Below are 25,934 nucleotides of genomic sequence, written 5' to 3'. Positions count from 1 at the left end.
CTTTTTACTCTTCTGCTCCCTTTCCCTCTGAACTTGTTTTCTTGTTCATTCTGCTTTGGACACAGTGTCCCACCTGGCCCTTCAACACACCAGGGACAATCCCATGTTAGAGCTTTTGTACTTGCTATTCCTTTGACCAGTATACACTTCCCACATATGTAAGGTCTATTTTGACTTTAAATTTAAAATTGAAACTAAAATGTCAGATTTGTACTGACATGTGACTGGGTTGGTTCCATTGTACATAGATTGGAGGGAGGAAGTATATCTCATTTGATTTCTCGCCCTCTCCCTCTCTCTCTCTCTCTCTCTCTCTCTCTCTCTGTGTGTGTGTGTGTGTGTGTGTGTGTGTGTCTGAGTAGGAACAGGTAGTGGATCTGACCATCTCTGAGACCCATTCTGCAAACACATCAAGGTTGATAATAGAAAGAAATAAATTCTGGTAATAGTCCAATGAGAGGAAGAACAAAGTCTTCAAAAAGGTCAATGAGCAGCTCATTAGTTTTATGCCAGCAGCCTTAAACTTGTGAACTTAAAATTACATGGTTTAAATTCCTTTATTAAACCAGTTTTTAAGCCAGGAATCTTGCTACTTACAGCTAAGTGCATCATGGATGACATACTGATGGCATTTGGTAATACTCTCTTGATTTGTTGAACATTTATAAATCATATGGGAAGAAAACTAAACTCTGCTCCAAACTATAGTTCAAATATATCTATCATCTGTACCTATATCTACATCTACATCTATATCTATATATCTGAGATATAGAATCTATGCTTTTCTGTTCCTCAAGATGACATTTAATATATTATTCTTATATTCCTGTTTCTTCTGTTTTCTTTAACCTGTTTTCCTTCTGGCCTGTGTTATCACCCAGGCTGAATTTGTTGGATCTTTTTACCTTAGGTCATAGAAGCCTCATATAATCTCTTTTTTCATCTATTTTTTCTAAAGACCACTCTCATATCTGTGTCCTGTTCTCTAACTTGCACTGCAGATTCTCCTCTCAACTTTCATCTCTAGTATTGAATAATTCAATTCAGATTTCATCTCAAGTCAGTGTGCTCCAAACGGATCATATCCTGGAAAAATCAACTTCTGTGTTTCTGGTTAGATGGGCCAAAGACACTGCATAGCTGTGAATAGTGAGTGACATATTCAGGATTTACTGGGTATATCCTGAGTCAGACATTGTACTAGATGTCTGTATCTAATAAGTCACCAATTCTTGTTCTTCTATAATATTTCTCATATGTGTCTGGGTCCTTCCAATTTGTCTTCATTAATTTATGTTTGGATTTTTTTTTTTTGCATTATGTCTTCCTTAGTGAATCTGTACTTATCTTTTAAGAGCCAATTGAAAAGTTACCAGTTATGCACTATGGGTTAAATTGTGTGCTCCCAAAATATATTAAGTCCTAATAGTTTTTTGAATGTGACCTTAGTTGGAAATAGGGTCTCTGCAGATGTAATCAAGTTAAGATGAAGTCATATTAGGCCCTAAAACAATGTGATTTGAACACTTACAAGAAGAAAAAAATACCTTAACAGAAATACAGAGGAAGATGGCCATGTGACAATGCAGGCAGAAACTGCAGTGATACAGTCACAGCTAAGAAACTCTGATTGCCAGCAATTATGTACACAAAGTACAAGGTCCTTCTGAGGGAAGAGTCCTATATGTTCAGCTGCCTATGAAGCAGCACTGGTTAGAATTCCAATTAATCCCTAGTCTTGCCAGTACTTGATATTGCCAATCTCTTCATTTTAATAATTTGGTATTTTAGAAATATTTTGCCATTTATCTGCATTTCTTTGATCTTCAATGAGAGTAAGCATCTTTTCATATATTTATTACTATTTGTCTGGGTGTGAGAAGGCACTTGTTTCTGTTTTTTGTCCATTTTTCTAGTAGCTTCTTGTGAATTGATTGAGGTTTTGTTTCATTTTGTTTAGTCTGGATTTGTAACAGTTGATTTTATATTCTCAATGGGAGCATTATGTAGATTATATGTGTAGCAAATATTTTCCCCTACTCTCTAGATTGCTTTTCACTCTCTTGTCACGTATTTCAATGAATAGAAGCTCTTAATTTTAATATAGTTTGTCAATCTTTTCCTTTCAGTTTAAATATTTTAAATCAAATTTTAGAAAATTTTGTCTTCTTTCAAATTATATTCATTCTCTTATATAAATTTCTTTATTGTTTTGCCTTTCACACTTAGACGCACAATCTCATTGGAACTTCATAAATATTAACTCTAATCCATTTTATTTGCCACTATCTTCTCTTTCGTACTTCAATACAACACTATCCTTCTTTCCTTGTCTTTGTTCATAACCTTTTCAGTGTATTCTACATTTGGCACATAACAGCGATCTCGTCATTCTATCCTCATTCTTTGCCACCTGTCCTCTTCAGCAACTGAATTTGCCCTGTCTTTGCAGAAATTGTTCCTTGAGAACTTACATCACTCTTCTCTGGTTGTTAAATAAATGACTAAATCCATCTCTTCTATCACTTTTACCAATTCTCCAGGGGAGAGGACTTTTAAAACTTTTTGAGAAAAGTTTTCACTTCGGATGACACTGGGATGTAATCCGGTATACTTGAAGCAATCTCCTCCCCTCAAGCCCACCTGGAAGGTTTGAGAAGAAGTAATCGATCAGCTCGGGGCTCGCCTCATGGAGGCAGCTCGGCTAGTTCTGGCTGGAGTGCCTCATCCCGGAAGTGGGAAGTGGGTTGAAGGCCGTTGTGGTCAGTGCGGTCCGGCAGGCCCGGCCCTGCACGGGCTCTGTAGCCAACATGGCAGATCCTGACCCCCGCTATCCCCGCTCCTCAATCGAGGATGACTTCAACTACGGCAGCTGCGTGGCCTCTGCCAGCCTGCACATCCGAATGGGTAGGTGGCCCGGTCTCTCTTGGTCCCCGGGCGCGCCCATTTGCCCAGCTGTGCGCCGATCCGGCCGCTGCCCGGGGTCGGCGCCTGTCCTGGGGTGCAGAGGGGACGTTGAGTTCCAGGGCGGTGACAGCGCTGGCGCCAGGTGCTTGCTACTCTGGCGCCATGAGCTCAGGAACCCCAGCTGGAGTCTTCAGTGGAGAAAACCTCAGCAGTTTAATTCCACGTCTTTAAGAGAAAGGAAGAGTTACTTTCTGGACGAAAATAAGTTTACTACCTGATCTTTGTGACGTACACCGGAGTGCAGTTGCTTACTTGATGTGTTTGTTTTCAGGGCCGTAAACGCGCTGCAAAGTTTTCTTTATTTGCCTGCCTCATGTGCCTCATATCGCTGTAAACTTGGTCAGGGATAATGACTTTACCTAACTTGTTTATTATTTTCTTCTGCAGGGCATAGAGCTTAACATATGTTTGAACATCATTCAAGAAGTTGCTTGAAAAATAAAACCTTCCTAAGGTTTAAAATAAAAATAAATTTAAAATAAAATAAAACCTTCCTAAGTCAGTCAAAATGCCATGTTAATTTAAAGTTACTATACAGTATTCAGCCTGCAGACATTATTTTGAATTTAAAATGCTCGGTATCATATAAGTGGAATTTGTTCCTCCGGTCCAGTTCATCCATTTGATCGCAGAAACTGCCCTAGATTTTTAGCTTTCTCTGGGCAGTCAGTAATGTTTCTAAAAAAGGAAGTATGGAAATCTAATGCACTAAGAATCTTGGTGCCTAGCATCTATGCTTCTGGACTTATTTTGTCAAGCGAGTACACTTTTAAAAACAATTTGTGGTAAAATATATGTAACATAAACATTTCAGTCTTAACCATTTTTAAAATTAGTAGTGTTAGGCCGGGCGTGGTGGCACAAGCCTGTAATCCCAGCATTCGGGAGGCTGAGGAAGGAGGCTTACTGTGAGTTCAAGACCAGCCTGGGCTACATAGTGAGTTCCAGGTCAGCCTCAATTACATAGTGAGACCCTGTCTCAAAAAAATAAATAAATAAAAAATAAAATTAGTAGTGTTAAATATCTTCACATTGCTCTGCACCCAATCTTGAGAAGTTTTTTTTTTTTTTGTAAAGGTAAAATGATATACCCATTAAACAACTCCCTGTTCTGTCCTCCTTCCTGCCTCTCCTAACCTTCATTCTACTTTCTGTTTATGAATTGGACTACATTAAATACCTCATAGTCCAGGCCTAGCAGCAAATGCCTGTAACCCAAGATTGGGAGCCTGAGGCAGGAGGATGGCAAGTTCCAGCCCAGCCCTGTGCAGTTTATGAATTCTATCTCTTAAACACAACAAACAAACAACCAAAATCAGCCTCATATAAGTAGAATTACACAATTTGTCTTTTTGTAACTGGATTATTTCAATTACCATAATGTCTTTAAATTGACTTCATGTTATAGTAGGTGTCAGAATTTCTTTTTTTTAAAGGCTGAGTAATAATATATTCTATGTATATATCAAATTTAGTTTATCCATTCATTGATAGATATTTGTGTTGCTTCTACCTCTTGGCAGTTGTGACTGATGCTATTATGAATATTGGTGTGCAGGTATCTCAAGAGCTTGCTTTACTTCTTTACTGTATGTATATTCAGGAGTGGAATTGCTAGATTGTATGGTAATTCTATTTTTAATATTTTAAGGAATTGCTATATTATTGAACTGTTTTACATTATCAGCGACAATGTGCAATTGTTCTGATTTTTTGCTCTTGCCAACATATGCTGTTTTCTGTATGTTTGAAAATGGCCATCTGAATGAGGGTGAAATGATGTCTCATTTCAGTTTTGATTTGCATTTACCTAATGATTAGTGATGTCATAAATTTTAAAAGTATGCTGGTTGACCATTTGTGTATATTCTTTGGAAAAATGTTATTCAAGTCCTTCAACTAATGTTTTAAAATAGACTTTTAAAAGGCAATTTTAGGTTCAGAGCAAAACTAAGCAAAACCCATAGAGTTGTCATATAACTGGATTTGTACATTTTTGCTATAGTCAAGTTATGAAAGTCCATAGTTTACATTAGGATTGACTCTCAGTGTGGTATATTTTATGAGTTCTGACAAATGTGTAGTGACATTAGTAGTATCATACAGTATTGTGTCTCTGCCCTAAAAATACTCTGTGCTTTGGGCCAGGGATTTAGCTCAGTCGCACCACACCTGCCTTGCAAGCACAAGGTCCTGAGTTCAATCCCTGGTAGCAAAAGAAAACCCAAAAAACAAAAACCACAACAACAACAAAAAACTCTGTGCCTGAATACTCTCTTGTTCATAGCTGAACACTGGCAACCACTGGTCTTTTTATTGTCTGCATAGTTTTCCCTTTTCTAGAATGCCATATAGTTGGAACCATACAATATGTAGCTTTTTCATACTGTATTCTTTCACTTAGTACTAGGATGTACATTTTAGATTTCCGAAATGTCTTTTCATTTCCTTTTAATACTACAAATATTCCATTGTCTGGATATACTACAGTTTATTTATTCACCTGTTGAAGGACATCCTGGCTGTTTCTGAGTTTTGGCAATATTGATAGAACTGTTTTGTAAACATCTATGTGCAGGCTTTTGTGTGGACAAAAGTTTCCTACTCATTTGGGTAAATGCCAAAGTGCACAGTTGCAGGATGAAATGATAAAAGTATGCTTAGTTTAGGGAGAAGTCTTTACCAAAGTATGTTCCACAGGTTGCATTCTCATCAGCAATGAATGAAAGCTCTTGTTCTTCATCTTACCAAGACTTGGTGTTGTCAGTGTTTTGGCTTTTGACCGTTTTAATGGATGTGTGATGATATCTCATGGTTATTTTAATTTGCTGTTTTCTAATAAGTTATGATGTTGACCATCTTTTCATGTTTATTTGCCATCTGTATATATTCTGGGTTTTTTTTGTTGTTGTTTTTTTTTTTTTTTTTGGTACCAGGGATCAAACTTGGGACCTTGCACTTGCAAGGCAGGCAGCGGCACTACTGAGCTAAATCCCCAGCCTTTGTATATTTTCTTTAGTGACATGGTTCTTTACTAATTAAGAGCTTAATAAAATGCTCCATTTTTTAATTTCATAAATGAAACATGTGTAGTTGTTGATATTGATAACTAGAGAGATTATTTGAAACTTTTGCTAGATTGATAATATAAATAAGCATAACATAATTAAATGTTCTTAACATTTCAACTTGTTTACATTGTACTGGTAAAGTACTATATGCTGTTGTCATCGTATGTTAGCTATCACTCATACATATCACAGTCAAATCTATTATTTCTTTGTTGTAGATGGGAGAAATTTGATTAAATAGATCTGAATCCCAGTCCTTTGCTTCCTTTTTAAACACATTGTTGATTTAAGTTTTTGCTTCCTAAGAACATAACCTGATGAATTTGCTCTGGACCCTGTGTAACAGGTGGTGCCTGGAGCATGAACCTTGCTGACACTGTCACAGATCTTCCTACGCTGGTGCATTTTCCCTGCTGAAATTTGCCAGATCTCCTCCTTTATATCATTATCAGCTCATTTTATATCTCCACGTTTTAAATGTTAGAAAGATGAGAGTTAACTCACACTTCTGAGCAGTGCAAGTTTTGTTAGTGAGCATAGTACAGGGAAATGGGAGGGAGCAGAGCCATACTTTGAAATGGGAAATAAGCTGGAAAATGCACTATTTTTTAAAAAAAGTAAATTAGCTCCTTGTGATGTGTACATTTTCTAAAAGATACTTTTAGAATACTATACAGATTCTTAATCAAGCCTTATTGATGCAAAATAACAAATATAAAGCTTTAAAAATACTATGCGAAAATGAGTTTCTGAGTATAGTCTCTCCCTAAAGCACTTTAATGGTGCTAATTTAACTACTTTATATAACTCATATGTAATACATATGTAATGTACAATAGTCTCTGGTCTATTTTAGCAATATGGTAAAATACGTGTGTTACAAGATAAAAACCTTTATTTACAAATATTCTATCCTTTAAAATGAACACAGAAAAGGATTTGAATAAAAATATGCCTAAAATCACAGGAAACAAAGCCAAATTCTGCCAAAACCAAGAGGAAGTGGTGATAGCCCCAAAATCAAAACCAATCAGCAGCCACAAGAGGGTTAAGACAAATTGACTGAGAAAAAACAGCCACTATCTCCAGTGTTTTTGGTTTGCAAATTAATAACTAGCTCCAGTATATCCACACTCACTGTGGTCTCATTTCTACCCACCTCATATATTGGTGGAGCCTCTCATCTAATAAATACAATATCAGAGAAGTTGCCACCGTTCACAAAATACATTAAGAAAACTGTTGCTCAGGGAGGCTGGAAATTTTCCTTTAGGAATAGTGTCACATAACATGGGAAGCACTGTCTAAATCCAGGCACATTTTCTTATGAGGTCTCAACTCAAGCCAAATTTTATTTCTTTCTGGGATCTTTGGTGAGAAACTGGCAACAGCACAACCCTAAAGCTATTTTTATTCTTTCAGTTCAGACACCTGTGTATTCTCATTTATCAGAAAATGTAAGAAATATATAAGTTGTTGATAGGTAGCATTAGGAATATAACAGTTGGAAAGAAAAGTGGCTATCAATTATTGTACCTGAGACCACTGCTAATGAGAAACTTTAGTAGCTTTGTGATCTTGGTTTAAATGCTATATTTTTGTGTTTTTTAAATTATTACTTTTAAATTTTTATCACTACACCTTTATCCTATGCATAATGATTTCATTCATCATGAAGAGTTGGTACTATACATAATACATATTTTTTTTTTCTTTTCTTTTCTTTTGGTACCAGGAATTGAACTCAGGACCTTGTGCTTGTGAGGCAGGTTGCAGCACCACTGAGCTAAATCCCCAGCATATGTGTATTTTTAAAAAACAAAGATACTATTATTTTGTGGGCTCAAAACTATTACAATTTATAGGATCATATTATGCATATACTGGTTCTATAGCTTTGCATTTTCACTTATATCTTACATTAAAAAATCCCAGTACACACAGCTTAATCGTATTATTTGGAGCAGCTGTGGTCCTTCATAGCCTGTAATACCATAATTTAACCATCTTCACATGATAGCTGTTCACTTTTTTTTTTTTTTTTTTTTTTTTTTTTTTTTTTGGTACCGGGATCGAAGCAGGTGCCGGAACCACTGAGGTAAATCCCTGGCCCTATTTGCTTTCTTTTTATTCCTTCAACTAATGCTTTAGAGAATATCTTTCCATGTCTTTGTAATTTATCCGGAATTGTTATGGTACATTTTTGGAAGTGTAATTGTAAGAAGAAAAGATACATATATCTTAAACTGAATTGCTGTCATTGATTGCTCTCCAGAAAGAATGAACCTGTTGATTATTCAGTGCCCTTCACCCATATTGAATATCATCAAACTTTAATGTTTGGCAGTCTGGTAGATCAGGAGTGGCACACATTTTTTACAAGGCCCATGTAATAAATATTTTTTGCTTTGTGCTGTATGGCCTCTGCCCTCTGGAACTCTGTGAAAACTGTTCAGAAGCATTTGTGGAAGATACATAAATGCTAGATGTGACTGGGTCCCAAGAAAACTTTCCTTAGAAAGCCCATGGTGGGCTGGATTTGGCCAGAGGGCCATAGTTTGCTGAGTTTGTTTGTGGTATATTAAAATAAAAAAGTTAACTTGTATTAGTTTTACATTTCTTTAGCTGAGTGAGTGAAGGTGAGAATTTTCTTCATTCATGAAACTGAATTGGGCTCTCTACTAGATGTAGGAATATAGCAATGGACATTATCATTTGGGTGGGGGAGTAAGAAAGAGGCTCTGAAGAATTACACTAAGGGCAGGGCTGGGGATTTAGCTCAATGTTTCTGCTGTCTGCCTCACAAGCACAAGGTCCCAAGTTTGATCCCTGGTTCCAAAAAAAAAGTACACTAATAAATGATAGTGGTGATAAGTTGTCTGTTGACAAGGAACTGAGGTGTGACTAGAAACCAGGGTTTTGGGTGGGAGCTATTTTAGCAAAGAAAAACAACTCCTAAGGGATATGGCCATTGGTTTGTATGAGAAGGAGCTAGCTAGGTTTACTATAGCTACTGACTACTTTTTAACAACTCAAAATTTAGTGATTTAAAACTATGAATATTTATTATGTCACAGTTTCTGAGGGTCAAGGAATTTGGGAGTGGCTTAGCAAGGTGGTTCTGACTCTAGGTCTCTGTTGAAATTTCAATCAAGATGTTGACCAGGTTGCATTTTTTTGTTATTGTTTTGAGACAGGGTCTCACTATATAGTTCAGGCTGGCCTTGAACTCACAGTAATCCTCCTGCCTCAACCTCCTGAGTGCTGAGATTACATGCATGCGCCACCACACCCGACTTAGATTATAGCCATTTTAAGGCTTTCCTGGGATAGAGGATCTGCTTCCAGAAATTTACTCAAGTACTTGCTGACAGGAAGCCTCGTTGCCTTCCTGCACCGGCCTTTCTGTATGGCTCCTAGAGTGACTTATGGCACCGGAGCTGGCTTTTCCCAGGGTAAGCAATCCATAAGAGCAAAGAGGAAGCTGCAGTGCTTTTTTTGACTCAGTCATGGAAATACACACACCGTCACATCTTCCTGGGTACTGTGTGTAAAGAAAGACCTAATGTTTATTTGTACATGTTTGTGGAAACACAAGCATACATGTAATAAAGGACTGGAGTAATATACATTAAGATGTTGATAATAGTTTTCTCTGCATAAGATGACTAAGGATAATTTACATGTTTCTTTGCTAATCTTTATTTTTCGGACACCAGCGATATGGAAATGAAGGAATTATTCTTTATTATTAGGAAACTTTTATGCTTCGTAGTCTAATGGGGGTGAAATGTAGGCTTATTAGGTATAAAGTGATGAGAATCCCTTGGGAACTTGAAGGAGAAACATCTGATTCACTCTGGGGGAATGATGAAAGCCAGTCCTTGGGATATGATTGATTAGTATGTAGTTAGGTAGAGGTGTGAAAGAGGAATGTGTTCCTCCTGCCTCGGTCTCCTAAGTAGATAGAGTTATAGTATTTTAAGTTTTATTTTTAATTTACACATAATTATACATATTATAGGGTACAGTGTGATATTTAGAAACATGTACACGTATAATGATTAGTTCAGGGTAGGTACTGTATCCTGCACTTCAAATATCATTTCTTTGTGGCAATAACATTCAAACTCCTCTCTTCTAGCTATCTTGAAGCATCACTTCTAATTAGCTGTAGTCCCTCTGCTGTGTAATAGATAGAAATACATACAGGTATCGATGTAAAGGGCTGAGTTGAATATTCCCCAAAGGCTCCTGTGTTAAAGCTTTGGTCCCCAGGGTGGTGCTCCTGGGAAGTAGTGGCGCCTTTAGAAATGCGACCTTAGGTTTCTGAGTGCTTGCCCTTGAAGGAGTGTAGGACTCTGGTGCCTTCCTGGCTTTTTATTCTCTGGCCATGAGTGGGTGGCTTTGCTCTGCCAGCCATTTCTGCCATGATGTGTGCTGCCTTGCCTCAGACAGGCCCCAAACAACAGGCCCAGCCGGTCATAGCCTGAAATTCCAAACTGTGAGCCTGGATAAACCCTTTGTCTTTCATAGTTGATTTTTTCAGATATAGTATTTTCTTACAGTATTTTTAATTATTTTTAAATCATTTAAAAATTGTTAGGACTTGGAGTTGATTTTATAGGTGTTAAGTAAAAGAATTTCCTATTGTATAGAAATCAGAGGCATAACTACTATAAATATGTTTATATCTTATTTTTTAATTAAGAACATTTCATTTGGGGGAAACATTTTTACTGCTGTGGAAATTGAGGCTAAAAATTTATATCTATATGCTATATATCTATATATAACTATACTAGATATATAACTAGTTATATATCTATATGTCTAACTTTCTGCTTTTCAGATACGAGATAGTGTCATTTCATAAAAATGTTCTGTTTTAATCTTTTGTACTGTTGTTTGAGGCATTTGTTATTTTATTTTTATTTTGATGAGAACATTTACAATCCATCCCATTAACTTAATTTTTTAAACTCAATGATTTTTGGAGCATTAGCTATCTCCTACAATTTTTTAATTATTTTGGCAGCATTTCCCCCCAGTTTTAGTTATAGATTCCATTATTTAGGTTAAGATTTAAGAAAGAATGCATGTAATAATTTAATTTTTCAAAGAAGAAATTTGTTCATGTAGTTCTGTGACAGTCACATGTAATACTTTTCTCTTTTAGCCTTTCTCAGAAAAGTCTACAGTATCCTGTCTCTACAAGTACTCTTAACAACAGTAACATCTACAGTGTTCTTATACTTTGAGTCTGTACGGACATTTGTGCATGAAAGGTAAGGTAATGAGATGATTCTCAATTATTTTCAGATACTGATGGCATACTGATACATATTTTCAGATATGATCGAAAAGATATATATAGGTATATATAAGTTCTTTTTTTCCCCTGTGAAATGCAAAAAAAATTCATTATCTAATTCCTATAAGTTAAATTAGTTTTGTTTTTGATAAAGGAAAATGTTCCACAACAGAGTGTTTTACCTCTTTTTAGTTTATACTTTTTTAGCATTAAGGTTCTACCTCCTGAAATAGTATTAATAATTTTTACTGCATGCAATTTAAGTCTTAATTATCTTTTTGTACTTTATTAGACTATTTTCCCTATCCCCAAAGTTCTTGAAAAAAATTACTTAATAAATGTGTGATTATTTTAGTTTTGGCTGGTAAGTAGGATAATTTCACAGAAAAGTTTCCAGAAGGGCCCCTAGTGATCTGACCTTAATAATTAAGATTTTTATCTTCAACATAATTATTTCTGTGGCTAAAAATAATAGGATTTCATTATATTAAAGGAAAGGGGAAATAAAGAGTATTTTCTTAGAAGTAAAGAATTTCTGTCTACACTCCCCTACCAAAGAAGAATCTTAAGTTATTAGTTCTCTATTTGGTGATGAAATAATTTAAAGTACAGCCATATGGTAAATATCCTAAAAAAGTGTTTATGTATAAAGTTTGTTTGTTGTATAATATCTTTTATGTATTGTATTTTAGTTATAAAAATATTACAGTAATTACAAACATTACTCAAATATGATAATAGTTCATGAAGTAATAAAGGAATGTCTCTCCCTATCATTGTGAGCTGTTTTTCTTTATTCTGCTGTTCTTCCTCACCTGATACACCATAGATTTTTGTAGGTATAAAAATATTTATTTTGACAGTTTGGTATGGGTCAATCATTTTAGATTTTTTTCTTGTACTTTTATGAATGCAAGAAATAGATAAATTTATTAAATTGGATAAAACTGTTCATGCTATTTTAAAACTTGATATGTTTTAATATTATGTCTTTTAGTCCTGCCTTAATTTTGGTGTTTGCCCTTGGAGCTTTGGGTTTGATTTTTGCGCTGACTTTAAACAGACATAAACATCCCCTTAACCTGTACCTGCTTTTTGGCTTTGTGAGTACTCTGACAATGTGTATTCTTTTAGCATTTAGCCTGACTTTTCAGTGTTTATTTAGTTGAATAATTAACAAAATTGAGTTTTATTTTAGTAAATTATTTGTAATTTTGTAGTCTTTTAGAATTTTTAAAGATTTGTTAATTTCAACAAAGTTTCTATTAATCTTAAGATTTAGTAGAAAAAATACTGAATTGGAATCAGATGACTATCTGGTTATGTGATATTTGGCAAAGTATTTAGCCTTTCTGTACTGAATTCTTCTCATATGCCAAATGAAAATATTAAGATAGATAATCCTTGTGATACTTTCTACCTCTAATATTCTGTAATGGGGGAGTTATATTGTATCCTTAATTTCACAGAATTTAAATTCTTTTTTTTTTTTTGGTGACACTGGGGATTAAACCTAAGGCTTTTTCACTGAGCTATATCCACAGCTCTTCTATCTTTTTTAGTTTGAGACAGGATCTAAGTCACTAAGCTGCTCAGGCTAGGCTGGAATTTTTTATCTTTCTGCCTCAGACTTCCAGAGTGCTGGGATTATAGTCATGTGATACCCTGCCTAATTTGGAGAACCTAACTCTAGATTTGTTGAGATAGCTACAAAAATTAAAACTTCAACTGTCACCTATAAAAATTAAATCTTTGTTTGAACAAGATTGTTAAGGCTCAACATATTATAACATGGTTTCTTTACTTGTATGACGTTGGGTTCTGACATGAAAATTTACTTCCAAACATTCCAAACTAATAACAATATTTGCAGTTGAGTAAGAATGCAAACACTACTGGTCAGATTAAATTGCTTTAAATTAAAGAAAGCTTGTGAGTTCTTTTTTTAAATTTTTATAGTAGATAATGATTACATTCATTGTGGGGAGTTGATACATGTATATAACACATCTTAGTTCCTTTTTTATCCCTTTCTTCTTGCCTCCTTTTTTCCACTCTTCATCTCTTGGTTACTTTCCCTTTTGCAGAAGATCTATGTTATTGTTTTCTATTATCTAGCTTTTGTTTTGCTCTTTATATTTTGGGCTTCATTTATCATTATGGTCTCAAGGTACACACATTTTCCTACAAATGACTCGACTTTATACTTCTTTATGGAAGATTAATACTCCATTGTGCATATATAGCACATTTTCTTTAACCATTCATCTACTGATAGACATATGAAAGTTTATGAAGTCTTACAGTAAGTTTGTGTTAACATGATGAAATAAAAGCTCAGGACTTGGGAAATTTCAATTATAAGAGATGTTATTCATTTAAATCGTAAGCTCTTATGTTTGCAGGTTTGTCAGTCCTAACCCAAGTTATCTCAAGCAACATGGAGGTTATTTAAGGATATAAGAGCTTGGTAACCCACCAACCCAAACCTAGCAGGCATTAAGAAGAAGAACTACAAGAAGGGCCTAGAAATGATGCTATTACAAAAAATTCAGGGCAGGAGTTTGTGGTCTCTTCTTCCTAGTTCCATTTATATCTCATCTCTATCTCACAACTGTCCTTGTACATTGTTTTCCTTTATTCCGTCTTTAAGTTTTATATGACCTATTGTTGGCTCCCACATTCACCTTTTGACTTTAGATCCTACTGCCATCACTTGCTTCTCTTGATTTCAGTTTCCTGAGTGAGAAATAATCCTACTGACATTGGTCACATGGTAAATTGTTAGTACATGGGGGGATGGTCCTTAGGTCAGATTTCAACTCCTGGGAATTTGCACTGAACTACATCAGTCAGCTCTATGCCAGGAGAGCTGTTGGAGACAAAAAAAGAGAGTCGTGTTAATTTCCTCTTCACATCTTCATAGAGCCTCCTTTCAGAAAGTCTGAGCTCTATATGAAAAGAGTTTATGGGACAACTTTTGCCCAGCAAGGGTGGCCTTACTAAAAAAGCATTAGCCAAATGCTTTGGGCAAGATGGTTATTAATTGCTAAACCTATTAATCATGCCTGTAGCATAGTTTAGCAATAAGAAAATATGTAAAATACATTTCTTCAGGTTACTCTATGACCTCTGACACAATTTTTTTTGTCTTTCTGCATGAAAATAAAAGGAAGGAGGGGTGTTTATGTATGCATTTTAAAGAGGACATTCATTTGGGAAGGAGTTATATTTACCTAGTCCTTACATTTACTCCCATTTATATTGTCCTATCTCTTTCAGATACTTGAATATGGGAGGAGGTGGAATTTCTTTTCTAAAATTATATCACAAATACCAAGAATATAATTATATTGCTCAGAAAAAGTACTTCTATCATCTTTTGCTACCATGTCCCTGATACTACCATGACATTAAAACATGACAGCAGCATTATTGGTTCCACATCTATAATTTCTAATACTACTTTGCATGTTCCAATGCTTTGATTTCAAGTAGGATGAGTACAGGGAATGCTTTTTACCAAAAGTGTGTTATACAGCTTCTCTTGTCACTTCCATCTTTGTCTTTGTTATATGGTCTGTCAGATGGTTGATAAAATCTAATGAGAGTAAGCATATAAAACAAAGTAAAATGATGTAATTAAGTGGAAAGCAAGGATAAAGGACAATCCTTAATATCCCCCCCAATTTTTTATTTAGGACATGGGTTCAAATATTTTCTTTAGAATATAGGTTCAGCTACTTGTGACATGGCTTAAACAGTGACAAAATAACAGTGGTTTAAACAAGATAGTTTATTTCTCTTTTATATAAGAATCTGAATGACTAATGAAGTTATCAAGGGCTCAAGCTCCTGCTATGGTTCAGGTATTTCTAAAGTGTTGCATAATGTAAGATAGCTCACTACCATATCCACACGGCATCCAGTTACCAAGGTAAAAAAGAACAGGACAGAAAAAGTGAGGAGAGCAAGCTTTATGCTTTTAGAGCACAATATGGAAGTTGTACATTCTCTATTCATATTAAATTGACAAGAATATAGTCACATGACCAGACCTAGCTACAAGGGAGAATGACAAACGTAATGTTTAATCCAAACAGCCAGGTAAAAACTTTGTTACTAAGGAAGAAAGTGAGAATGAATATTGGGAGACAGTTTTAAAACTTCCACATCAAAGTACTACCCAATTATTTTTTCTTCTAAATGTCTGAGTGAAATATTGAAGTTTTTATTGATTTCAATATCATTTTTGTTTACATTATAAAGATTAGAAAATAGAATTTTCTATGTAGTTTCTACTATATAATCTTCCTGTTTCAGATATTAAAAGTCTGATTAGAGAAGAAAGAGTGATAGAACCACAATTAGAATTTAAATATACTCACTTGGTACATTGAGGTCTCATTTCTTATGGTGGTGGGCTTGATAACTGTCCCATACGCTTGACAGAGATGCTCTGAAGGTAAAATGAGATCATTCGTAGGGGGATCACATTAAACTCCCAGAAATTAGAAAATATACGTAAGAGAGTATACATTTTACATGCATTAGTTAATTTTAATTTCTTTTTTATAGACACTTTTGGAAGCTCTGACTGTCGCAGTTGTAGGTAAGCCATAATTGTGCTTCTATATGTTACAGTAATTTTAATGTGGATAAATATTTTAGTTAAAATGGTAATTGGGGTTAAACTTTAACATCATGGGATGTCATATGTCAAAAATACAGCATGGGACAAAGATTGTCTAAAATATAAACAAAAGTTAAATATTTATATAGTAAAGCTGAGCTTACAGGAAGTAGAAAAGTTTAAGGTAAACAAATGGAAGGGAGAATAATATTTCATTTTTTACTTATTTATAAGAATAAGACAACCATATCTAATCTTTTCCCTGATTTAAAGGGATCTTGGAAGAATTAAGACCATGTGTTTTGAGCTATGTATATGAAATCAGCTCCTTCAGAATTTTCTGTACTTTATTGCTGTATCCTCTTTTTTTTTTAAACTAAATGGCATTACAAGAAGCAACAATACTTTATTTTTCTATAATTCATGTTACATATGTGTTGAAAGGCCTGAGGTCTGTTTTAATTAATTGAATTACTTTTTGTAATACTTCAAATTAAAAATTTCAATACATTAACAAGACTTCTAATTGTCTCAAAATGATTAACACTGGGTACCAAACAGGTCAGCATTAACTATTACTCTCTATAACAGCAAGTTGTTAATAACTATGGTTAATATATTTATCTCTTCCTATTTTGTCATTACTATTTTTAATCCTTCGATGCCAATTTTCTTGATTCTGTTTTTTGGCAATCTACTACTTTTTATTAAAAGAATCAATATAAATCAGAACAAATAAATACTAAAATAAGTAGAATTGAAGCTTCTCAGCATAGAAAGGAAGTATTGATATGGATTAGCTTATTATGTATTAGTGTTGCTATCTATTAATATTACTTACTATTAATGTTATGAAAGTCATCTCTTCCCCCTTCTAGTGTCCATCATGTGGAAAGAAGATAGGAGAGAGATTTATATAAGGTTTATTGGAACTGGGGTAAAAATATATAATATTTTTATATAATGGGAACATTATTTTCCTCACTAATTGTAATATCTTTCCCTCTTGACTGTGTACTACAATTGTTAACAAGAAGCAAATTTGATTTTTTAAGTTTTATCTTTTCTGTGTTCACCTTCCTAATCCTATCCCAAGTAGAGAAATTCCAATAATTTAGGAAGAGAAATAATGTGGATAATTAGTCCTGGAAATTTTTTAAATTACTTAAGTGGTTTTGAGTTCAAAGCCTTTAATCTCCTTTGAAGCTCTTAAAGTCTCTATTATAATTTAGCATTTATTAAAATGTTGAGGAATTGTATTATAATAGCCATAGTCAACCTGGATGATTGTTTTGAAATTAGGGAAGTGAGTACATACTCAGCAACTTCACAATAATGTACTGCAAGATAATGCAGATTTAGATGTGAAGCACTTAGTGACTTTTTCTGTCCTCTGCAGGGTAGGTAAATGGCAGGCCACCCCAGCCTCAGAATTTCCCTTGCTCAGTTCCCTTGAGTTGGGATGATAAACTGGGCATAGCTGACCAGATGATTGCTAACAGTGCTGCTTCTGTTTAGGAATTCCTAGAAAGCTAAGGACCCGACCAGAGTCATCTCTTATTGATAGTTTAAGCCATAATGAACAGTCATGAAAGATGATGATAAACTGCAGAAGGGACAGAGGTGACTAGAATCATTCTAATGATATCCCTAAAACTCAACTGGTTACCTATGTAATTCCTCTATAGTCATTTCATTAACTTCATCATAATGTGACCCCTTTATTTTGTGTGAATGCATTTTTTGGAGCCTGTTTATAGCATCTATGGGTGTGATTTTACTGGATCAATATATTCAAGGCTGGATGAGGGATCTTAAGTGTTTTTACTGGTGAGTTGTATATGATAAAGCATTTCCATTAAATGCATTTCTATTAAAGGATGTTTTATGGAGTGTATTTATGTATGCTTTTAATCAATGTTTTAATTTTACAGTTACCTTCTATGATGTATATATTATTCTGCAAGCTTTTATACTGACTACTGCTGTATTTCTTGGTTTGACTGTATATACTCTACAATCCAAGAAAGACTTCAGCAAATTTGGAGCAGGGTAAGTTATAAGTTTTTGGATATATCAGATAGATGTCTTTAATATTATAGGTGGCTTTGAGGGAAGTGTTCTGCTATTAGCTTTGGGTACCTTAAACTGGAGGGCAACTGGAGGTCATCTCTATGTACTAAAATCAGACTACTTTCCCAGAGCCAAAACAGGAGATGGAAAGTAGGTTTGAGTCATTTCCTTCCCTCCTGTAGTGAAAGGGAAATGAATGTCAGAGAGAGAGAGAGAGAGGAAGAAAAAGGAAAAGGAAAAGGAAAAAGAGAAGGAAGGCAGGCAGGCAGGAGGGCAAAAGTTGTGGAGCCTATGTGCCAAAAGGAGACACAAACACTGAGCAAAAAGATTTTCTTCAAAAAAGCTTATAGGCTTTTGATTCTGATGTGATTATAGGGTATACTGGGGATTCAAGAGATATATGTTGACTGTATGGTAGCACCAGGCAGTGGTAGCAGTGTTCACTGACTCACAGCCATATGGTTTTTGCAATACTATTTTATTTATTATCATTCATTATCCTGTAGTAGTTTTGTCACAAAAGGAATTGTTGAATCTTAGAACTATGTGTAGTAAATGGCAACTTGCATTTGCATGCTAGAGCTAGTTTGAACCAATTTACATGAAGAAACTTGAAAGTCAATTGTTAAATTGTTGACAACTTAAAATAATCTATGATGGATGTATTCACATCACAGAAGTCAGAAAGTGCTATATACCAGGGTTTATTTTTGTTCCCCCCAGAGAGGCTAGTTTACCAACACCATATAGTGATACGTTGTTTTTAAATCTTTGGATTTTTTTTTTTAGTACTGGGGATTGAACTTGGGTCTCGGGTTCTTGGGCTTGCAAGGCAGGTGGCAGAACCACTGAGCTAAATCCCTGGCTTCTGTGATTTTTATTGGGAGGAGAAAAGATATAATTTATTTTTGCCAGTCCTGTAGATGGAGTCAGAATGGCAAAACTTGTGGCATTTCTCATCTAATCTCATCTATAGTCTCAGAAAGTTTGCTCTCTAGTGTTTAAATATTTGAGATATAAGTCAGAGTGCTAGTGAAGTAATAATTTAGGAAGGCAGTTCATAATCTTTAAACTTCTACTGGACTGTTGCTGTATTTATAAAGATTATTGTCATAAACTGAAAACTCGTAGGCTCCAGTTCTTACCAGAGACTTAATAAATGGAGTCTGTGAGCCCAAACAACCCTTCTACCATGTACTATACACTTAGGTCCCTGCTTGCCAGACTTTTTGTTGTAGTGGAGAAAAGATGTCTTATATGTCCAGTTATAGTAAACAATAGAGTTAAATTAATGGCCAAAGTTCTCTGCCAGCCCTGTCCTAATCTCTTTATCAGAATTCTCAAGGAACTGCCTTAGTATCTTTTGAGAGATACTTTTTGGGAGGGTCTCATGTTCCTGAATGTCTTGTGACTGACTTACTGACTGCCTTTTGTTCCAGACTGGTGTTTTTATAATAGCTTGAACATTAACAATGTCTCCCTCTAAAGCAAAGAGCAAGTATGCCAACTTTCCATAATTAAAAAAAAGTTTCAGTTCCCTAAATTCAAGGTTTCTCTTGTTATAACACAACTCAGTTTGTATATAGTTATCTTCTGGCATCACCCTGTGTGAACTGAGGTTTCTGGTGTAAAAATGCTGGTTCCGTAGCTACTGCTATTGCGGAAATAAACTTTTAAAAATCTCAGACATAGGAGATTCATGCCTTCTCCCAGCATCTATGAAACTATACCAGACTACTTTACTTTTTAAAAAGGAAGGAGGGTATTAACATATTCATTGTATATTTATGAATTTTTACACTTTATTCTTTGGCAAAAATCTGAATGAATTTGTTTCTTCAGGAAATGTTGAATAGGTCTACCTAAGTCTTTTTTTGGCAAGACAGTATTTTACATTACTATAATTTTATTTTTAATAGGCTATTTGCTGTTCTATGGATTTTATGCCTATCAGGATTCTTGAAGGTAGGTTGCTTAAAGTGGCTAATTTGAAATATATTCTGGAAGGCAATATAGTAACTCAAAAATCTGGAGGAGTTAGTCTTAAGACACTTGGTTATAATTGTTTGGAACATTTGTATATAGAATGATTATAGAGTAATCTCTAAAAATATCAGGGCCATTTGTTTATCATTTTTATTGACTGAAAAAAAGATGAATGAGCAAATGAGTTAAATTACATAGTAGAAGGCCATGCTTGTAACTCCTACTATCTTCCAAGTGGGACATTTCAATTTAAAAAAGAAATACATTTTTAAATAATTTGTATTTGGAATGCTAGTATTCAAAGTAGAGAAGGAAGTTTAATAGAAGGACAATATCCATTCATTCATCCTTCCATCAAACAGAAGCGTGGACCTGCCTTGCCTTTCTGTTTTTAACATAAGATTAAAAATTGTACATCATTATTAAATATGTATATAGCAATAGATCATTAGTGGAAATAATTTAAGTATTCCTAATAAGCATCCAAATATAAATGTATTTCTTTAATCTCTTGCCAAAGATGTTTTTTCATAGTGAGACAATGGAGTTGGTCTTGGCTGCTGGTGGAGCCCTTCTTTTCTGTGGATTTATCATTTATGACACTCACTCACTGATGCATAAAGTATCACCTGAAGAGTATGTATTAACTGCTATCAACCTCTACTTGGATATTATCAATCTATTCTTGCACCTGTTGCGGTTTTTGGAAGCAGTTAATAAAAAGTAATTGAAAACAGTATTTAAGACTTTCATTAAGTAATAAAGTTTGAGATTTAATTGTTAAATACTTTTATGGTCTTTATTAGTATTCTGAGCTTTAAAATCTCACTATTCCTTATGGTATATGTTATTTCTAAATTCTTGTAAATCAGGTAAGAGATATAAAAATTCTATCTTTTTATTTTATAATCCTACATTAGCCATACCTAACTTCATTTGTAAATCAAAAATAATTTTATATTACAACATTTATCTTCAGTGATTTAAATTTCCCTTATAATCAGATTTGATTTTGATTCTGAAGTACTAGTGTCCACCATAATAAAGTGTAAATCTACTTTCACTAGCTTTTAATCTCATAGAGTAAAAATTATAAAAGAAATTCTAGAGAATTATTCAGTATTAATTAAAATTGTATTCCACTGTTAATGGCATTGTATTATAAAATGTATTAAATATAAGATGTATTAAAATTTAAAAGTGAAAGTCAGATAAAATTTGACAGTAATTTTTTTAAAGTACAGGGTTTATTTAAAAATTACACAGCATGGTTATATTGTTAAAGGACTCAAAGATACTGGCCCACTTGACATTAACTATATGTACTGAAAATAAAAATATTTGAAAAATAGTGTCCTGTAGTTCAGTTTGTGTTTGTCCATACAATATATAGGTAAGCATACCAGTGACCCATGAAGTTTTGGAAAATTTCTTCACTGTAAGTATTCCTCCCTTATTTACAGTTTCATGGTTTGTGGTTTCAGTTTCCTAAAGGCTACTGTGGTCCAAAACTATTAAGTGGAAAATTCTAGAAATAATTTATAAGTTTAAAATTGTGTAGGTTCTGAGTAGCATGATATACTATTATGCTGTTCTGCTCTGTCCTCCTTGAGACATGATCCTTTTGCCCAGTGTATCTAAACTGTACCTGTTATCTCTTTCTTATGGCTCAATGATCCAGGATCACCTGAAGCAGATGATTTTCCTTGTACACAGTCAGAAGGTTAATAGTGACCCACCTCTGCATCAGTACCTGTGTCATTCACACTTCATTTCATCTTATAAGCTTTATATCCTTTCATATCACAACACTGAATACAGTACAGTCTTTTGAGATACCACATTCATATAACTTTTATTGAAATATATTTATTTATTTATTTATTTTTGGTGCTGGGGATCAAACTCGGGACCTTGCAATATAGTTATAATTCTATTTTATTATTAGTTTTTGTTAATCTCTTACTGTGATTAATTTATAAGACTTTATCGTAAGTGTGCATGTATAGGAAAAAGCGTAGTATAGATAGGGTTTGGTACTTTTGTGGTTTCAGATATCCACTGGGGTATTAGAATATATCCCCAATAGATTAGGGGAGACAACTATATTAGTGTCCTAAGGCTGACATATCCAGAGACAAATGGCTTAAACAACGAATTTATTTCTAACAGTTCTAGAGACTGGGGAGTCCAAGATCAATGTGTTTTTGTTTTGTTTTTCTGAGGCCACTTTCTTGGCTTGTACATGGATGTCTTCTTGCCATCTTTACCTGGTCTTTCACTTTGTGTCCAAATTCCTTCTAACAAGGAAATCGAGTATGTTGGATGAGGGCCCATCTTAATGACTTCATTTTTCTTTAATTACCTCTACAACATCAATTAAATCTTTAGTGATTTAAACTAAATTTCCCTATTCACATTCTGAGGTTAGGGCTTCATCATATGAAGTTTTAGGGGATACAAGTCAGCTGTTTTGACTCACTAAGCATCATTTTCCATCTATTAAAGTAATATTTAGTCTCGAGTGACTTTTAGATCAACAGTTCTTTGCTCAATAATCACCCACTTGCAGGAAGCAATACAATCAAACATGTAGTATAGTGAATCATAGCATTTAGATTATAATTCTTTTTTTTTTTTCTTCTGGGATTTGGGATCGAACTCAAGACTTTGCTTTTGGCAAGGCAGGCGTGGTGCCACTGAGCTAAATCCCTGGCCCTAGGTTATAATTCTTAATATGCAATTAACTGGAAAGTTATTCAGCCTGCTTTATTTAGGTCTTTTGCCACTTTTTTTTTTTTTTTTTTTTTTTTTTTTGGTACCAGGGATTGAACTCGGATCCTTGTGCTTGCAAGGCAGGCCACCAAACCGCTGAGCTAAATCCCTGGCCGTTTTGCCACATTTTTATAATGGAAATAATAATACCTCATTCGTCTATTAAAGAAATGAAATGAGATAGATATATAAACTAAGTATACAGTTAAATGTTTTTAATCTAAATATAGAATAGAATGAGTTGACTAAAAATAAGCAAAAACATGACATTTTAAAAATGCAAGATGATATTGTTTAAGAAATGTATTTTTCATAATTTTATCAAATAAGTTTATCCCTTTTGATGACAAATCTCTAAAATATGTATAATTTTTGATATGTGTCATAGTTGTTGGGTATAAAGGGATCCCTGGACCAAAATGCTTGAAAATTACTGCTATAAATACTCTATTTTATAAATGAACCACAAGCATACATTTTTCAGCCAATTAATTTTATTTTTTTTACTTTTTTATTTTTTTTGCAGTAACAGGGATCAAACTCAGGACCTTGTGCTTGTGAGGCAGGCACAGTGCCACTAAGCTAAATCCCCAGCCCAGCCAATTAATTTTACATGGCAATTCTTTTTTTTTACTGTCAGTGCTGCTCTGTACATCCTTGAATATATCCTACTATAGGCATGAGAGTTTGCTAAGTAGAGAGTATAATGAGAAGATAATTACTGTCTATAAGGGCATTACAACTTCAATTTTTTTGTATCAAGTAAATGTATAAGTATAAAAATTTGAGAAAAAAATTGAAAAGTGGAATTAGCAGGACTTGGACAGAGCAACAGGCAGCTCAGTGTGCAAAGAACAAACAGCCAGATTGCTAGGAGGAAAAGGAGAGAAAAGTAGAATCTGAACTTTTGTAGATATTTAGTATCATTTGTGAAAAGAGATGCAGTAAGCCATGTGTACTCACCCTTTTTCTTTGCAGGCCTCAAACCTGGCTTCTATACACTTAACTGTAATTCTGAGGATTAGTGATGTCAGTAGCGAGCCACAGGCCATTTTGGAGCAGCCAGGATCTTAGATTCTTTTTACTTTTATCTTTGTAGAGCTTTGAAGTCCCCATCATCTACGGAATTGGTAATATGGAGTCACCACCTGAATTTCAGAAATCTTGTTCCTTATTAAGTCACAATGCACATCACAAATTCCATGAAGAGGCCTGGCTGCAGGTCCCCACTCACTAGCTGTTTCTAGTAGGCTGGCAGGGCTTTTAGATGGGTATTCAGTTGGTTGCCTGTCAAATGTCCAGCACTACCCTCGGTGTCTTCAGTTCCATCAGTTTCTTCCAGCTCTGTGAAGAAGTGACCTACCTTGAAATTTTATTCTACCAGAGGTTAAAGTTGTCCAAACACAGTCATTTGGTTTCCATGACCCTTGTACATTCAGCAAAATGTCTGTTACAGAGTATAAACTGCAACATATGAATGAGCAGATGAAGGATTTTATATACACTGAGGCCAACCAATAAAAAAAATAATTAAAAAAGAAATATACTAAGATCATTTAACTGTGTTACAACTACAGTATTTTCATACAAACTGGTGAGGGAAATAAAAATTTTTTTCAGTAAGTCCATGATCCAGCTTTTAAAGGCATACGTAATGTTGAGTTTGTGGCATTTATTTTAACACTGGTATTTTCATAATAGGGTTTTTTTTTTTTGGGGGGTGCCATATTTTTTGGTGAAAAGTTTTGGGCTAGTATATTAAGCTTGATGTAGTCAATGTGAACTATCTGAAAGAACATTTTTTAATTTAAAATGCAATACACACATGCACATTTTTGGGGATATATGGCTACATTTCAATTTGAAATACTGAGTTTCTCAGCCTGTTTTTTTTTTGTTGTTGTTTGTTTTGTTTTGTTTTGTTTTTGTACCTGGGATTGAACTCCGGTCCTTGAGCTTGCCAGGCAGGCCACCGAACCGCTGAGCTAAATCCCTGGCCCATCAGCCTGTTTTTAAAAATGCACAGTATTCTGAATTTAGTAAATTTCCATGTTATGGTTTCTTAAAGGACACAGATTTAAAGAAAAAAAGTTAATCACATATTGTCTCACAAAGAAATCTCTTTACTATCAGCCAAAAAGGAATGTATTAGGCCACTAAAGACAATTCTTGTTTCTTGCCGTATTTTTGAAATTACAATACAGAAGAAGTGCTACCATTTGTTGAGCTCTCATCACCTATCTGGGGTCAGTGAGATTGTATCTTCACCACAGGGACAAGGAAATCCAAGATCTAAGATTATTTACTTACGTACAAGTGTTGGAGCCAAGAATATAATACAGAATTATGTGGTTTTAAAGCCTATGCAAGGAGGTAGGAGTGTGGCTCGCTCCTTGGTAGACTACTTGCCTACCGTGTGTAGGCCTTGGCTCTATGCCCGGCATCACACACTCGCACACACACACACAAGCAGGACTGTCTTATTAGAAGCATATGTAAAATAGTGTTGTTTGTGACCTCAGAGCAAACCTATTTCTTAGGCTTAGTAGTTTAGTAGTGTGGCATGTTAAGTATTCAGATAAACATTGGTTAAACTGAAATAGTTTGATCATTTTAAACTCTTCCTTCTTAAAGGATCTCCTTTGATACTTTAAACTCTTCTTTGGGATAGGAAATAATTCTTCTGTTTTTAGTGACAGCTTTGAGATTTGTTAGACTAAGCTGCACGTATTTAATGTGTACGTACAGCTGGGATGAGAAAATTTCCAGGCTTCAAATAGGCTAATCATTAGCTCTAAGCAATGACTGGGTGACTGAGTCCGGCCTGGGGTTTGACAGGTGGGCTCTCATCTCTTTATCTGACAGACAGGGTTAACAGGGCCGGGTTTGCTCCTTGTGATTACTTTCAGGAGTATCCCTCCTGCGTCCGGGACCTACCTGCCCACCTGGAGCCTGACCCTTGACTGAAACTTTTGCATTCTTAAAATCTGACTTCTATACCTGTAAGAGTTCAGCCACGTTCCAAGGAGGGAGGACACACCAAAAGTGAAAGTTGTGTCAGAGACCGGCTCCAGTGATCGGCTCCAGAGACCCCGCCTCTCAAGGCTTTCTC

General features: G+C 34.7%; 1 protein-coding gene and 1 long non-coding RNA gene across 5 annotated transcripts; one reads left to right on the top strand and one right to left on the bottom strand.

The window, feature by feature from the left end:
- Nucleotides 1-2,723: 2,723 nt before the first annotated feature.
- Nucleotides 2,724-21,192, top strand: Tmbim4 (transmembrane BAX inhibitor motif containing 4). Its single transcript, XM_010613712.3, has 7 exons — nucleotides 2,724-2,910; nucleotides 11,221-11,329; nucleotides 12,353-12,458; nucleotides 15,934-15,967; nucleotides 17,923-18,040; nucleotides 19,981-20,026; nucleotides 20,568-21,192. Exons 1-7 carry the CDS (start codon nucleotides 2,814-2,816, stop codon nucleotides 20,772-20,774), a joined length of 717 nt encoding a protein of 238 aa, XP_010612014.1. The 5' UTR covers nucleotides 2,724-2,813; the 3' UTR covers nucleotides 20,775-21,192.
- On the bottom strand, nucleotides 13,576-25,915 carry LOC104854993. Of its 4 annotated transcripts, none has more exons than XR_004517284.1 (5): nucleotides 25,823-25,915; nucleotides 23,786-24,166; nucleotides 15,744-15,814; nucleotides 14,879-14,956; nucleotides 13,576-14,227 (listed from the first exon to the last, which is right to left on the bottom strand). It is a non-coding gene; the product is annotated as an uncharacterized LOC104854993 (long non-coding RNA). The 4 variants fall into 4 exon arrangements; XR_004517283.1 differs by having other exon boundaries at nucleotides 23,786-23,941; XR_004517282.1 differs by lacking the exon at nucleotides 25,823-25,915 and adding an exon at nucleotides 25,133-25,350.
- Nucleotides 25,916-25,934: the final 19 nt, after the last annotated feature.

The sequence above is a fragment of the Fukomys damarensis genome, unplaced genomic scaffold (assembly GCF_012274545.1).
Source record: "Fukomys damarensis isolate Sample0158 unplaced genomic scaffold, DMR_v1.0_HiC HiC_scaffold_15, whole genome shotgun sequence".
Taxonomy (NCBI): domain Eukaryota; kingdom Metazoa; phylum Chordata; class Mammalia; order Rodentia; family Bathyergidae; genus Fukomys; species Fukomys damarensis.
The sequence above is the reverse complement of the archived record's forward strand: the minus strand, read 5'-3'. Positions and strand labels throughout refer to the sequence as shown.